General features: G+C 46.2%; 1 protein-coding gene across 2 annotated transcripts in view; it reads right to left on the bottom strand.

The window, feature by feature from the left end:
• Window positions 1-16,715, bottom strand: part of Acly (ATP citrate lyase) — a 47,670-nt gene that overhangs the window by 19,146 nt on the left and 11,809 nt on the right. Inside the window, exons 9-16 of one of the 2 annotated variants that reach the window (XM_028780372.1) lie at window positions 15,770-15,906; window positions 15,026-15,087; window positions 13,573-13,690; window positions 6,384-6,538; window positions 5,739-5,829; window positions 4,691-4,720; window positions 520-661; window positions 89-257 (exon numbers count right to left, since the gene is read on the bottom strand). In XM_028780372.1, coding sequence (XP_028636205.1) covers window positions 89-257; window positions 520-661; window positions 4,691-4,720; window positions 5,739-5,829; window positions 6,384-6,538; window positions 13,573-13,690; window positions 15,026-15,087; window positions 15,770-15,906 — 904 coding nt within the window. The remainder of the gene's footprint in view (window positions 1-88; window positions 258-519; window positions 662-4,690; window positions 4,721-5,738; window positions 5,830-6,383; window positions 6,539-13,572; window positions 13,691-15,025; window positions 15,088-15,769; window positions 15,907-16,715) is intronic. The other variant, XM_028780373.1, reaches the window with a different exon arrangement.

Consider the following 16,715-nt stretch of genomic DNA (forward strand, 5'->3'; position numbering starts at 1 on the left):
GTCCTTGGTCACAAGTGACTGTGACTGTAAACTCTATTTAGAAGCTCTTTCTAATTCCCCACCCAGATATCCCAGATCCATGCTCTACCTGTGCATAGTTCATGGTCTCCATGGTGCTGTCATAAGCGGATCGCAGAGACGCAAAGTTGATCAGCACGTCCACCTCCGGATGCTTTTTCATGGCATCAGCCATGTTCTTGAAGACAGGGATCAGGATTTCCTTGTGCCCCCAGTAAAACTTCTGCTTGTGATCCCCACTGCAAGAAGTAAGGACACCCTCAACCCATCATGTCTGGGGAGGGGAAACTGAACGGAGGAACTTCTTCAAGAGCAGCAAGGTCTATGTCCTCAAAAAGTTCCCATCTGAGGGAAAAAGGGCACCCAGGAACATAGACTGTCCCAATCCCTGGGATGGGTAGATCCCTCCACTGCAAAGGTGGGAGGCTGACGCCCAAGCTTCATGTAAAGGTGAGAATCCCACTCAGCCACTCCCAGACTCCCTGCCTTGGCATGACTCACGTGAATGGGTAGACCATGGCAGCCACTGAGGGCTCATCTCGGGAACACACGTAGTCAAAATCCAGCATGCCTTGCACAGCCCGGGTCTGCATGCCCCACACGATAGCCTTGGTATGTCGGCTGAAGAGGGTGGCACTCTTTCCTAGTGGGCAAAGACACAGCGAGTGCACCCAGAACACACACCTTAGGAAGACCCATAGGGGCTCTCTTCCTAAATCCTTATACTACATGTCCAGTTTGGTAGTTCTTCAAAACAGCAAACAAAATGTTAAAATAATAAATTCTGAGAAACTTGCCTCAGTTTTTCTAGAAGGAAACAGCAGAGAGAGCAACAACTGTTTATTGAGACCTGCTTGGCTAGAGAATAGTCCCACGGTGAACAGAAAAGGAATCCTCAAACAGAAAAGGGCCCCACAGCTGAAGATGCCTGAGAGTTCTCACAGGGCATGCTAAGTGTCCCAGGTATGCTACAGACTCAAACTATGTACTCCTGTGGTCTGCACACTCAATAAAATATTCTTCACTCTTTTATGTTTAAAATGTGGTATTCATTTATTACCGTACGTATATAGGTGTTTCATCTCTTATGTATGTCTATAAATCACGTTTGTCTGGTGCCCACTGAAGCCAGAGAGGGTGTTGAATCCCCTGAAGCTGGAGTTAACAGCTAGCTGTGAGCAGCCATGTGGGTTCTGGGAGTTAAACTCAGGTTCTCCAGCAAACCAGCCAGTGCTCTTACGCTGAGCCATCTCTCCGGTCTCTTGTTTGTCTTTTTGAGACAGAGCCTCACTATGTAGCTCTGGCTGACAAGCGTCATGCTGTACAGACCAGGCAAAGTCACAGATATCTGCCTGCCTCTGCTTCCCAAGTGCTGGAAATAAAGGCATACGTCACCACACTCAACAATTTTTAATGTTTTATTAATTTTTAATGTGTGTATAGGTGTTTTGACTACATATAAGTGTGTGCAATGCCTGTGGAGACCATAGAATGGAATCAGATCCTCTAGAAATAGTTACAAGCAGATGTGAGCCATCACCATATCAGTGCTGGGAACCAACCCATGTCCTCTGCAAGGCCTGCAAGTGCTGTTAACCTCTGAGCCTTATCTCGAGCTCCAGCTGCTGGTTTTTAAGCAGGATCTCACGTAACTGGGGCTGGCCTTGAATTCATTGTGTAGCTTAGGACAACCTCACCTCAGACTCCTGACCTTGCCTCTCCTTCCTAACTGCTGGTACTGTAGGCAGATAACACATCATCAGCTCTTCTTTCTTTACTTTCAGTTTTTATGTAACCCAGATTGCCTGGAACTCACTACACCTTAACCTGTGACAATCTGTCTGTCTCAGCCTTTTGACTGCTGGAATTAGAGTTATGAGTTATGCCTGGCTCAATTACAAAAAAATTATTATTAATATATGTTTGGTTTTTTTCAAGACAGGATTTTCTTGTGCAGCTCTAACTGTCCTAAATTCACTCTGTAGACTAGGCTGGCCTTGAACTCGGAGATCTGCCTGCTCCTGCTTCCCAAATGCTGGGATTAAAGGCCCCTACCACCACCTCTACCTTTAATAAAATATTTTTAAAGGCATTAGAAAAAAGTTTACCTCTCCCTATTTTGCTACCTGAGGACTTTATAGTCCCAACAGTGTTAATCAGCCTGTAAATCTAGACATGAAACCAGCAACAGTCAGTATTTGAATGCACACAAATTCTAGGTCGGGAGCGGTTCTGCGCAGAGGCTTGAGGCAGCCAGGGCTGAGGCAAGCCCAGCCTTATCTCCACTGAGGTTATGGACGGGCTCTGACACAAGCCAGCACAGGGCCACAGTGCCCTCATTCTCGTCCCTAACCCCATTCTCCCATCCTCCTTATCTCCCAAGTGGCTCTTGGCAGCTTAGAACAATACTCTTGAGACAGGCTTTCTAATGACCGGAAAGACTTTAATGAAGTGAGTGGGCTGGGCATGGTGGCTCACATTTTTAACCCCAGAACCCAGGAGACAGAGGTAGGCCATGGTCTCCAAAACAGGAAGAAGGCTATGATGATACAAAGAGGCTACAGGAATGCAGCTATTGGCCAGAAGGAAAAGGAAGGGCCCTTGATTACTGTCCCCTTTGACTCCCTGAATGTCCTAGGGGAGGAAACCAGCCATTGGGAACATTCTGTGCTCCTCTGGAGAGAGCAATGCAATTCACCCAGAGGCTTCTAATATCAGCCTACTGTACTACTGCATGCTTGGCTAACCAAGATCAAGGTCTGAATAAATATCCCTGTGCAGGCCAGCAGTAAGCCTCTTGAGTCAGAAGGCTCTTCATTCGTGAATACCTAGATTTACTGTCCTCCCAGGGTTCCTATAAGACATGGAACCTTAGAATAAGAGCCGCCACATAATCCAGTCTCATACTTTCTAGCCCCAGGAAATTGAAGCAGATATCCACATTGACTGTGGACCTGGGTCATCTTGGAGAGCCAGGATTACATGACTTAAGAAAAACAAAGGTGTGTGATAAAGAAGGCCACAAAGTAGTGAGGCTCTGACACTCCCAGGGGAGCCCACACTGAGCCCAAGTGCCATGCTACAAATAAACCCATCTTCAGAGATAAGGACAAAGTCCACCCACACCTCTTGCTTTAAAGTCAGAGTTCAAGGGCTTACCTCCTTAAGCACAGAGAAAGCAAAGCCAAGAGGGTCACTGGCACAGACAAGAGGTAACTCCTTCCCTTATACTTCCTCCTTTCAACCTTAATGGTCCTACTAAGAGTGGAGATCACTCTTCATGACCTGGTCTCCTTCCTGTCCCCTCTCTTCTTCAGCTAAGTGAACAAATAAAGGTGCCTGCCACAGCCCACTTCCCCTAGGGGAGAAGGGCTCCCTGGAGACTGAGTCTGTCCCTGCTCTGTAATGGCCTTGACTTCTAGGAAACAGTGGATCTCATTGGAGGCAGACAATGAAAGGGTTAAGAGCTAGTAGAGTGGCTGGAGAGATGGCTAAGTAGTTAAGAGCTGGCTGGGCTCTTGCAGGGGACCTGACTTCCCTTCCTAGCAGCCATGTCAGGTGGCTTACTAAAGATACAGTTACAACTACCTGTAACTCCAGCTCCAAAGGATCCAACACCCTCTTCTGCTCTCCCAAGGCACCTGCGCTCACATCCATCAACCGCCACGCCACCCCAGCTAAGACACACACAAGTACACATAACTAAAAATAAGCCTTAAAAAAAAAAGTTGATAGTTAGAGGGCCACTGTGTTTGTTTAGATATCCTACCCTCCCTAGGGATCAAAGTCATCAAGGAAGACTCTCTTGACCTCACAACTGTGACTGAAGGTTACACAGAGAGGCTAGGAGGAGCTCAGTGGTGTAGTGTTTGCTCAGCATGCAAGGAGGCTCTGAGTTTGAAAATAAAAGTCACAAGAAAGTCCGGATACAGGTAACTGAGTAATCTACCTGCTTGGTCAATGGTCAGATGTGTGTGCGTGAGTGTACATGCACTGAAAATGTCCACTGTAAACTGTGACCTCCAACACCAAAGCCCACATCCCTTCAGGTCCTGAAAAAGACTTGTTTTAGAGACAGACACTACCTGACCTTCCTAGTTTCCCTCTTTCCATCTTTCTCTGCTTCTTCTACCAAACCTGGGAGAAACCTACACTGGTCTGGGATCAGGAGCTGTGGGATGCAGCTGGCGGTGCTGAAGTTGCGGCAGGAAAGCAAAGCAACGATGAGATGCAGATGAGAATCGGGGTGGAGCTGTGGTCCCTTCCCTACAGCAGCAGAGGTCAGAGCCGAGCCATCAACTGCTCTCTGCCACTCCCCTTTCAGCTGATGTCACCCTCTTCCCCAGGACCATCCCTCTTGGAATACAGAGTCTCCAGAGCTGTGGGCTGGCTCTTGCTCCTTCTATGTCTCCACCTCCCACCAAGGTAAGGAGCCAGAGACAGCCACACAGTGAAGAGACTGCTGTGCTGGGGCAGGTAAATACTAAGCAAGAGAGGGAAGGGACAAAGAGCAAAGACTAGGACTCAGGGGGCCAGGCCACACCAAGGTGGGGACAGGAAATGTACTACACAACACTGCAACCCACCAGGGAAGGAAGAAAGGAAGCACAGAGAAATTGGGACCCACTAACAAAGCCACACGCAGAATTGGGGCATAGTGGGGGCATCCTACCTTGCAGGGATCTTGGACTTGGGACTGAATCTGTTAAAGAAAATGACCAAGGCATCTGAGTGAACTGCTGGTGGGAAGCTTTGGTGGGAGGGGGGACAACAAGGTACAATTCCACAGACAAGCCTTCCAGTGCTATCATTGTGTCATGGTGGGCAGCAGAAGTAAAGCCAAAGAAAGAGGCAAAAGCACCAGTGGGCAGAACGGAAGCAGGCAAGACAAATAACCAGGGAGCGGGCAGGGAGAGGAACACTAGGTAAGTGCACTGAACACTCAAGTCCCTTCTAGGCCCTCTGGGTGACACTTCCACCCTGGCCTTCGGGCTAGCTGAGTCATGTCCTCTTAATGCTGACCCCTCTGTCCCCATGCAGTATAGTACAGTGACTGAACTAGCACAGCGCTGGGCCCACTATTCTCCACTGTGGACAAAGCTGACACCCTGGCAACTACAGGGCAGTGACTTCTGATCCTGAGCCTTAGTGCAGCTGACTATACGACAGAGGCTACAAGGCCCCATCAGCCAGGGAAGCCAAGTGCCATGCATCTGCTGGCAGGTCAACTGGTCACTAGGATGGAGATGAGCTGGTGACGTGCAAGGGCTAGTAGATAAGGCACAGAAAGAGAAGTGTATTAAGAGCCCCCAGCAAGTGGGGAAAGACAGGTTCTAAGAGCTAGCCTCGTCTCCACTCCTAGAACCTGTCTTCCATTTAGGAGTCTGGGAAAACTTTTTCTTCTTGCTTCTGCTGAACTCCTATCTCCTCTACAGCCTCCCAGGTCAGTCCACAGCTCCCCAGCGGGAGGGGTAGAAGATAGAAGGGAGGGAGGTGATCCAGGCAGTGTGGATCACCAGCTCCAGAAACCCCACAGGGAAGATTCAAGTCGCCCATCCTGAAGAGATCCACTCCCACTCCTGCTGAGGCCCACTCCCTAGGCATGCTCAGACTGGTTCCCTGCTGCCTCCTCCAGGCAGACCCCAGACAGGGAGAGGCAGGGAGAGACAAGGAGACACCACAGGCCTTCTTGTGCACTGTGCTAAACCTCTGGGAGTTACCTTGGGGCATGGCTGGCTTGGCTTTCTTTGCAGGTGCCACTTCATCAGCTCTGGACTCGGAAAAAGACGCTGTCCTGCTGGGTGCTGGCGTCTGAGTAATGCAGAGAAAAGAGAGTTAAGGCTCATAGGTAACGGCTGAGGACAGGAGCCACTTAAAGGCCCCAAAGAAGTGAAGTAGCAAGACGAATATACAGCACTGTTTTAAGGCAAGAGTCTCACTATGTAGAACTCAGGCTAGCATGGAACCCACAGCAACCCTCCTGCCCCAGCACAGGAGGCACTCCATTTGGCTGAATAGTGTTCTTCATAAACTGCATTCCAGAAGCATTATTGTAATGATGCCAATATGGGAACTGATTTTTTCCAATGCTACAAATGAGCAAACTGAGGCTCTAAGTAGATATGGCACCAGTTAAAGTCCCACTCTCTGCAAGAACAGTCAGGATTTGAACTAGGGCTTGATTTTTAAAATCTTTAGTCTTTCCATTACTCTACCTTGACTGAAGCACAACTATATACCAACTTTCCTAATATTCTCTTATCTCCCTAAATGCCAGAAGAGGAACACTACGTCCTGGGTAGGACAGTGGGGGATGGAGGCAAGATGGGTCCTTCCTTTAAGGTGGGAAGAAAGCTGGCACCTACCGATGTGCTCCCGCTGGCATTAAGGAGGAAGTTGGCAGTGTGAGCTGCTGTGGGTGGCTGGTTGGGAATGGGCCGGTGGCCCAGGGCCATGCCCACAATGGCTGTCATGTGAGTTTCTGTGCCAAAGACATGGATGGGGATTCCAGTGGTCTTCCCTGCAGGAAAAGAAAATGGCCCTTGATTCACAATCTGGAGAAAATGCCCAGTCCGCAGGACCCGAGGCTCCTTGACAGTCTTGCCCAATGCTTGGTCCTGTGAGGCCAGGATTGATCATCTAAAGCAGATCGCTTGCCAAAAGTTTCGCCATCAAACCAGTCTTTCGGAAGATCACCGGTTGACAGGAGAGGAAGCAGCAGTGCCAATGGCAATCTGGTGCCAGAAGCCTGTAAGCACCTCTGATCGCCTGGATCCCAGCCTGCCACCCTCCCACTTGTCACCTGTGCCCAGCACCTCACCTGCCTTGGTGGTCTGGGCTGCTTCTAAATACCCTTAGCTGGCTCCCCTGGGGCACGGCCCTTGCTTTTCCTTCTGCACAGAGCCAGCACCTTCACCTAGCTGCTCCCCCATCACTGAGCACAACACAAATGCATCCTGCTAAGGTACACCCTCCCTGGCCTTAGGGACACTCCCTCCACACCACCCTGCCTCCTGCATCTCCTGCACTGGTTTTTGAGATACGTTTCAATGTGTGGCTCTGCTGGACTGAAACTCGCTATGTAGATCAGGCTGGCCTCAACTTAGAGATCCGCCTGCCTCTATCTCCCAAGTGCTGGACTAAAGGAGTGCACAGCCATGCCTGGCATGTTCTTCACTTTAGTCGATGGAAACTAGCATTTGGTACCACTTCAGGTGGGGGTGGGGTGTTTGCCTTGGATACAATGTAGGAAAATGGGAGGATGGGACGGTCTTGCCATTTCCAACGAGATGTCTTTTTTTTTTGTTTTGTTTTTGATTTTCGAGAGAGGGTTTCTCTGTGTAGCCCTGGCTGTCCTGGAACTCACTCGGTAGACCAGGATGGCCTCGAACTCTCGAACTCAGAAATCCGCCTGTCTCTGCCTCCCAAGTGCTGGGATTAAAGGCGTGCGGCTTTTTGTTTTGTTTTGTTTGTTTGTTTTTGGAGATGTCAAGAATAGCTTCTTTTGTCACTTTCTGGAACCTCATGTGAAGAGAACTGCTTTTCTAAAATGCTTTCACTGTCTCCTAGGTGGCCACCATTCCACTTTCACGTTATCAGAAGTCAATCTGTAGAGAGAATCTCTTGTGTACTATAAGAAAGCATTACCTGTCAATAAAAAGCTGATGGGCCTATTAGTTTAGGCAGGAAATAGGAGGTGGGAGTTCCAGCAGAGAGAAAGGGTAACTCTGGGATAGAGTCAGGCTTGGGAAGAGATTCTGAGGAGACACACGCATGAAACTGAGAAGAGGTAACCAGTTATGCGGATGTGGTGCTAATAAAATAGAATAAACAGATTAATTAAGCTATAAGCTAGTCGAGGAGCAAGCCCAACCTTATGGCCCAGGCATTTATACATACATAATTAAGTCTCAGGGTCAAAATTTTGGGAACTGGGGCATGGGAGGAAAGCCCACAGTTATAAATGGTGTCCAAGATGGGGCATGTTAGCATAGGGCCTGAGAAAGCTCAGAAAGTCAGGCAAGAAAGCTGTGAAATGGCTGGAGAGGCAGAAAACAAGCACTTCCCAGAGCTGGACACCAAACGGGAGGCTAAATCCCTTTAAAAAAGGGCAAGAAGGGAAAGAGGTGGGGACCTGTGGACAGGATGGGGGAACTGGAGCCACAGGCCTGCCTTCCAGTCAAAAAACTTCCCAGAGCTGGGGCAGATAAGCTCAGTTCCCAGCCCTTACCCTCCCTCGGGTAGGAGGCTTGGCTCTCACAGAAGGGCAAACTGAGGCTCCAGCCCAAAACTGCTGCTAGACCAAGCTGAGGGGACATAATAAACTGTCACACGCGGGTGTTGGCCTGAGGAGACTGCAGACACACAAAGGGACAAAATTAACCATTCTCCCAAGGACTGAGGTGGGATCGAAAAGCCCCAAACTTTTGAATTTGTAAAGTATTAAATTTGAAATCAATAAAAGACAGGAAAAAAAAAAAACTGAGTGTGGAAAAAAAATCATAGGAAAAAATATTTAGTTTAAAAATAAGTAAATTAAATCCTTAAGAAGAGAGTTAGAAATTAAAAGGAAAATATTTTCTATGTTAAAAATGGAGAAGAAAAACACCACAACACAATGCTCCTGGATCCCATATAATCTTGTTTCACTTATCAGCATACAAATAATGTTTTTCCAGTAATGATTAAAATTTTATATAAGCAATGAAACAGACTTAGGAAGGAGAGGACAAAAACTTGCTGGAGGCCACAGAGCAGAGGCTAGAGGATTCTTTAAGTCAGAATAAAGACTTCCAGAAGGAGCCGGGCAGTGGTGGCGCATGCCTTTAATCCCAACACTCAGGAGGCAGAGGCAGGTGGATCTCCGTGAGTTCAAGGCCAGCCTAGTCTACAGAGTGATTTCCAAGACAGCCAGGGCTACACAGAGAAAGTGTCTTGAAAAAACAAACAAACACACAAACTAAGAACCTTCAGAAGAATCCAATCTGGAATCTACAATAACAGCAAAACAGTTCTCAATGAGAAAAATCCTTAACAGTCTTAAGCAATTAGAATGGCAACCCGTAGAGACGCAGTATATTGAACTAAGAGTATAAATTATGTTCAATGCTACCTTAGAGCAAGGTCATACAACAGATTATATGTTTCATTTTGTAGAGTTTGGAGAATTAATATACGCACAAATGTTGATACACCATACTACTGGCATGTGTTTAGAATTCCAATGGGTTTCTGCCTTAAATTCTGAAAAAGCTGATTCTGAGATTGTACTGAGAGACCAGATATTTTGGGTTCAGACTCCATCTTAGAGAACCTGACCTAAGGTTGAACTTGAATTAACTAACAGGCTGGTACCTAGCACCAGTTTCCTGGTGATTTTCCAACAAATCTGCACCTCCAGGTTACAGACCTGCCCCTAATACTTCACTTTCTAACAACTACCAATCAGGAAAGCAGAAGTTAAGTTTATGATTGGGCTCCCAGCACCAGCCAATTAACTATGTTAAAGGCCATAATGGCCTGCAAATCAGATATGTGCCAGGCTAAATATCCCCTTCTTGACTCTATAAATGCCTGCCTGAAACTGGGCTAGGGCTGTCCTTCCCGTTCGGCTGTGTCAGAGACAGTGGTGCCTGAATAGAGACCCTAGTGTGATTGCATTGGAATCAGCTCCTTAGAGGTTTTTTGGGGTTCACAAATGCTTCCTGGCATAATACTACATATAGAGATCGTGGCTATCTTGGAAATGCCTTTATAGATTGAAGCTGATAATGGGTCAACATATGTATCCATTAGAATACAACAAATTTTTAGATATTATAGCATAAAGCTTGTTACAGATATATCTTACAATCAAGCCAATCAAGCAAATATGGAGAGATCTAACAGGACTTTAAAGAAAATGTTCATAGAACAGAAAGGGGATATGAGACCTCTCAGAGATCAATTAAACAATGTTTACTGACTTCAAAATTTTAAATGTCAATGAAACAGATAACACAGCCACCGACAGACAATGGATTATGGGGAAAACTGATGAACGAAAGTGGACTCTAACCTCAGAATGTAAGGAAGGATATGTGTTACTTTTGAGAGAGAAATTTTGCATTTGTTTCCATAGGAAAAGAAAACTGTGGATTCCTTCTAAGTTGATTAAAATCAGACTTGACAGGGAGAGAGGCTCTAAAGATCCTGAATACAGATATAAAAGAAATCAGGAAGACCAACAAAATAGGGAGCTTGTGTTGCTGCTCCCTGTACTTGGGAACATCTCTGAGACTGACTGAGACATGAGAATGTCTCCAGACAGAACTTCTGCATAGCCAACAAATCTTGTTGGCTACAAAATCCTCTGGACTTATTCCATCCTTTCAAATGGCATAAACAGAAATGTATATTCTAATTTGGTTAGACAGTCCAAACTGAGTCATAAAAACAGATGCCTTACTGCTTGAACAGAGAGCAGCGAATCATCTTTGCCTGATCTATGTATTCTGCACATTCTGAACATATGATACTGCAGAGACGTATGCTACTTGTGAAGGCTTGTATGTTTGCAGACACCAACGAAGTTAGGACGGCCCTGACAAGATTCACCCTTGGGGGTGCTGAAAAGGATGCTGAGAAGCTAAGCTAAGACTATTTATTCCTGCATCCTGCCTGATCCTACTTCCGACTGCCTCAATGCTTAAAATCTGTATCCAGGACAATTTCTAAATGTCTAGCTAGGTCATCCAGCATCATAGGCTGCTCCAGCCGGGACCTCACTTAAGCCCTGCACTTTTTCAGCATGCAGAAACTGGACAGCAAATGTTACATCCTTAATACTAACCAAAATCCCAATTTGCTTAGGGCGCTCCCCTCAGAAGGAAAACAATGCCCCCGACTACAGGAAGCAATTTTAAGAGAGTGACGTCCCCATTCCCAAGAGGTGTGGTAAATGGCTTTCAGCCTTTCAATGGATGATGGATTTCTGTTGTCATTTAAAGGGGCAGTTAGTTACAAGTTGTTATGGTCTTGGACAGGGAGGAAGCAAGATATGAGAGGTTACATTCAGGGATTTCTTTTTCTTTCTTTTTCTTTTCTCTATTCTTCTTTCTTTTCTATCTAATGTTGGGGGGGTAATAGGGAGAAGGGATGAAAAGAAAATGGGGGTTATATAGGAAGGATAAATTAAGGGTAATTTGTCTTTATTTGTGGTGTTTCTTTTTGTTTGTTTGAAACAGGATGTCTTCTTGCATCCCTAGAACTCTCTGAAAATCAGGCTGGCCTTGAACTCACAAAAATCTGCTTGGCTCTGCCTCCCAAGTGCTGGGAATAAAGGCATGTGGGACCATCTGGCTAAAGAGTAGATTATTGAGTCTATTTTTAGACCAAAGAACATCAACAAGACAAATATTTTTACATTGGCATAGATTCTATATGTTGATACAGATTTAGGATTATAGTTTGCCACAACATACTATGAATATATGTTTTAACTCTTGTTTAAGGTATAACCCATGTAGTGTTAAGTTCTATTCCTTGAAAGCTGCTACTGCAAACTGTTTAGCCTAATTTTTAAAAAAAAATGCAAGTTAGTATTCAGACAATCAAACTCATGGTCATGTTAGATACTAGTCTAGTTAATTACAAAGATGTTTTCAAAATAGAAGAGATAGTAAATAGCTAGAAATAAGCAATGTTTCCCTATTCAGATATTCAGATATAGCTAGATAGATGGTCTTCAAAAAACCTCAGAGACCTACAGAAAATGGCATTCAAGGATGTTTTCTTAACAAAAGGGTTTTTTGACAATGAGACAGGTTTGCTCCTCATACGCCTTCAAAGAGAATGATGAGCATCTGGAATCCCCTTATGGAGTTTGCTTCATATGTGGCAAGCCAGCCACCGGGTAAGAAGTTCCCCTGACAGTCCAACTGCTGATAGTAAGCTGTCCAAACTGGATAAACATGATGCAGGGACGTCAACTGCCGAGCAGTTCAGCAACAAGGTAGGCAAGTCCTTCATAATTCCTGTTTCCTAGAAAAGTCTGTTAGATATTCTGGGCCAGAAGGCTGAAGATGATGCTCCAATGACAGAGACATTTTGGAGGACTGTCCAGGCAATCAGTTTTCTTCGTCATGGCTATAGTTTTGGAAGCTGCTTGCTTGCACTCCCTGCACACTCAGGGAATATTTATCCTTCTCAGGTCTCTGATGGGGCTTAAGACTAGATAGTTATAGTCTCATAGCTAAGCTTAAGTTGTTTAGGATTTAGAAAAATGTTTTAAGGTCTAGGAAGATGTTTTTAGGTTGGTAATGCAAGTTATGATTGAAACTGATTTAGGTACAGAACTCTGAACTCACCAAGACAGGACAGCTAGTGACTGGGCATTATGAATATAAATCTTACCTGATAGTTTTCATAATTATTATTATTGTATATAGTTTATTATTGAAAGAGAAAGAGTCTTTTATTGTACTAAAAGGGGGAAATGTAGAGAGAATCTCTTGAGTACTCTATGGAAGCATCACCTGTCAATAAAACGCTGATTGGCCTATTAGTTTAGGTAGGAAATAGAAGGCAGATGTTCCAGGAGAGAAAGAGAAGAACCTGGGATAGAGTCAGGCATGGAAGAGCTTTGCCCTGAACTCCAAGGAGATAGACACATGAAACCGAAAAAAGGAAACCTGTCATGTGGCACCCATGGCATAGAATAAGTGGGTTAATTAAGTTATGAGCTAGTAATTAAGTCTCAGAGTTGGTAGTTCAGGAACTAGGATGTGAGCGGAAAGGCCCACAGTTATACCAATCACCCTCTCACACCCAAGTCAATGTATGCTGCTACTCTGCTCAAATACAGAATGAGGTGCCAACTCAGGGTCACAGCCATACCTGTCCAGAACCTGTACAGCCCCACCTCCTCCCTCCTGACCCCAGCCTACAGCCCTCCCTTCTGGTTCTCTTTCCCCTACCCTCTAGACAGGTCTCCTGTAGAGCCTTGGAATATGTCATTTCCTCTGCAGAAAGCATCCCTAAGTGCTCTCCCCTGCTATAGCTCGTCACTAAAATGTCACCCTTTCTAGCCATCTGTTCCCTTTAATCATTTCATGGGAGTCAACATGACCTAACATTACAGTCAAGCTAAAACCCCAGTACCCAGCACACTACTAGGCATAGAGCAGGCATTCTGGATTTATTAAATGTAGAGGGCAATCACTCAATTTAAAGGCACTCCACCAGGGGGCGGTAGAACATGGTAGAGCCCAAAGACCCTTTTTCGGATGCGCCAGACAGAAGGGAGAGGATGCTGGATGTTGGAGAGATCGCTCACCATTTAAGAGCACCTGGATGCTCTTGCAGAGAACCCAGGCTCAATTCCCAGCATCCCCATGGTGCCTAACAACCATCTTTAAGGGCAGTTCCTGAGGATCCTATGCCATCTTTTGCTATCTGTGAGCACCAGGCACTGCACACAGTACACAGACAAACATGCAGGCGAGACACTCATACACATAAGGTTAAAAAAAAAAAAAGTCTTTAAAAAGGTGGAGAAAAAGTTCCCCATCTTACCAACTTCTCCCATCACTCGTAATCCCTCTTGATAGTTGGGGCCACCTCTTCGGACAAAGATGGTGACCTCGTGCTCCTTCAGGGGACCTTGGTAATCTCGAATTGCTCTCACAATGCCCTAGAGAAAGCCAAAAGGACAACAGAGACACGTGACTAAGAGGAGGCACCTGCAAATCAATGTAGAACCACAGCAGACAAACGTACAGCTGCCCACGACAAGGACTGCTTCTCACACAGCACAACAGGCCCTACTGGTCAAGGACTATGGACAAGCTAAGCAAACCTCACAACTCCAGGCCCAACATGTGTGCATACAGTAGCCAAGAACCACACCCTCACAACTCTGCTACACTGCACTGCCAACAGCAGTGCTTGAGGTCTCTCTCTGTTCTGGCTGCTGTCATTGCACCAACATACCTCTTAGAGCAATTAGAGCGGGGGAGTCTAGGTCAGGGCCCTACACAAGGCTTCTCAGTTATGAAGATATGGTCTTCCTTAACGTTGAAAACCGCCAAAGTGATTTAGGGAACAGCTCTTATGATGGTATCCAGTCTGGTAAAGGAGAGGCTGTACTTCTCCAAACAGTATGCTGATCATAGACTTGAAGTTTAACTTCTATCACCAAAATGTTATACAATTCCTGCTCAATGCCTACTAAGGATGCTATCTGTACCGCAGGACACTCCCAAGTTAAAGCTACTGATGTAAACTCACTTCAAAGAATCAGGCCCAATTAGGGAGATCTTGTTGTAGGCAGACCTAATGAACCATGGCTATTCACTTCTTGAGAGCTCAGACTTTCAAAGTGGACACTATTTTCCTAAAGACATAGATGGGATGACCACATGGGGCATATTTCTTTAAAGCCTCACTGGGCACCACAACATGGAATAATAAACAGCCTTCAGAAAGGCTAGCCTAAAGAGGTGAAATCTGAGACATGGTAGCTTTGTCATCTTTGTGGACCAAAGTCATGTTTTTTTTTGTTTTTTTGTTTTTTTTTGTTTTTTTTTAAAAAAGCATGTTACCAAGGTCCTGCCTCATGGCCATGCACAGAGGCACAGACTCAGAGGGCTCTGGCTGGATGTGGTCATGAGAAACTGTCCTCACCGCAGCAAATCGGTGCTGAGAATAAGGACAGTCCAATGTCTGAGAATCATTTCTGAGATGAGAGAGCAAGCTTTCAACCTCTCCCTCTGCTGCAGACGGGAGAGTTATGTTTTAGCAAATGCTAACTGCAGAGACACACAGCTTCAGATCCACATCTCCTGTCTCTGCTTCCTTCACAAGGACCTTAGGACAGGGTTCAATCTCCAACACCAAAAAAAGAAAGACAGACTGGCCCTAGGTGCAAGCCCCTTAAGCAGGTTAAGACAATGCACACACGGTCACTTGCCTCAGGCCCACCTCTGCTATCCCCAAGCCCACTTTCCCACTGCTCACAGCTGGTTACCTTGAAGGTGGCGGCCACATTGGTGAAGTTCGCAATGCTGCCTCCGATGATGAGGATCTTGCCTGCATCGGGAGTGAAAGACAAAGTCAAAGTCAGACTTATACAGGACTTGAGCCTGGCCCCAGACACTCAACTGAGGATGTTCTGCCTCCTCCGAGCAAAGATGCTCTTACTGGAAGGGGAACAGGGAGCAAGCAGGATGATCTCCCCAGATACCCACTCTGTTTGTTCAAGTGTCCACTACCCACGTTACCCAGTGGCAGTCACTCAAACCTGCACTCCCTATCTTCCAGCTGGTACTCGTAAGTCCAGCTTGGTGTCTTGATACTGTTGGTAGGAATCTTACTTTTTCTTTCTCTCTCTCTTAAGGGGAACTGGTATGTATAGCCCTAAACACTGAGGATGTGGGGAAGGGATGCTGGGCATCACAAAGCCTGGTAAACTGTAAGAATCACTAAGCTCCGAGTCTACATTCATCACAGCAAAAGCATGCTGCAGCCTTTTCCTCCTCCCGGTCCCTAGTCATACATGAGGTGAATTTCACATGCTCTCCTTGCCCAGTGTGAGCCCCTGACTGGTGTTGCCAGTGTCCACTAGCACTGCGAAAGAAAAACAGATCCTGAAATTAGGTGCCTAGTCCTACATTACAAAGGACCATGGCCTCTGTGACTTCTAGCATAGATCTTCCACACACTGTGCGCCCCAGGTATGTGTCTATCCCATGCACTCATGCCTGTGCCTCACCTTCTGGGTGCTTCTCTCGAGTCATAAGTGAGAGGATGGTCTTGGCATAGTCATAGGTCTGTTGTTCACTGGGGGCACCCGAGTATTCCCCGTAATTCGCCAGTTCATTGACACCTCCAAGATCACAGATGGTATCACTGCCAGAGAGACACAGAACTCAGTGCAGGGCAGAAGAGCATCAGACCTGTACGGAGTTACCCATCGTGCTCACAAGCATGGAAGGCAGCCTGCAGAACTGGCCTTGCAGACCTATAACCTTCAACCCCCACCCGAGCCTCTGTTGAAGGCTGATGTGCCCTGAGACTCTCCCAGGCAGAGCAGTTTGCCAGCCTCAGAGCACCAAGGTCCTGGACAGACAGCGTGGGTAAAACTAACAATGAACAGCTGCCTGACACAGCCCAAAGATAGAAGAAGATACAAGAACTAGTATGTTGCAAGAGTCCCCAGGGAGCAAGCTGCTGCAGCCGGGGCAACAGGGGGGCTGGGGCAGATCACAGATCTACTGTAGTTTCAGAGAAAAAACTGCCAGTTGTTTGAAAGGGCCTAAAACATGATCGCAATATTTCTATAAACTGAAAATGTGCAAATGTTTATCTAGATATTAAAATGCCGGAGGAGGGCAGAGTGAGGTGTGCTCTGACCTTCTGAGGAATGGGTGAGCAGCTTTTACTTCCTAGTGTACTTCTGTGTTTGTTACATTTCTATCAATTACATCAATTACAAGAACTAAAACCATACAATGAGATCACTCATTTTAACTACATAAGATTACAGAAGACGTCTAGATGTCCAGGGCAGGTGGCCCGAGAGCCATTTGAAGCCCTCAAAGATGTTGCTGCTTTTATCTGTCCAGTATGTTCCTGGACCACAGACAGGTGAGAAAGTAGGGACCCCAGACAATCCGTCTATGGAACCGAGTGGGTGAAGCTGGCTGGCAACCATCTGC

This window comes from Grammomys surdaster, unplaced genomic scaffold, assembly GCF_004785775.1.
Source record: "Grammomys surdaster isolate TR1022 unplaced genomic scaffold, NIH_TR_1.0 371, whole genome shotgun sequence".
Classification (NCBI taxonomy): domain Eukaryota; kingdom Metazoa; phylum Chordata; class Mammalia; order Rodentia; family Muridae; genus Grammomys; species Grammomys surdaster.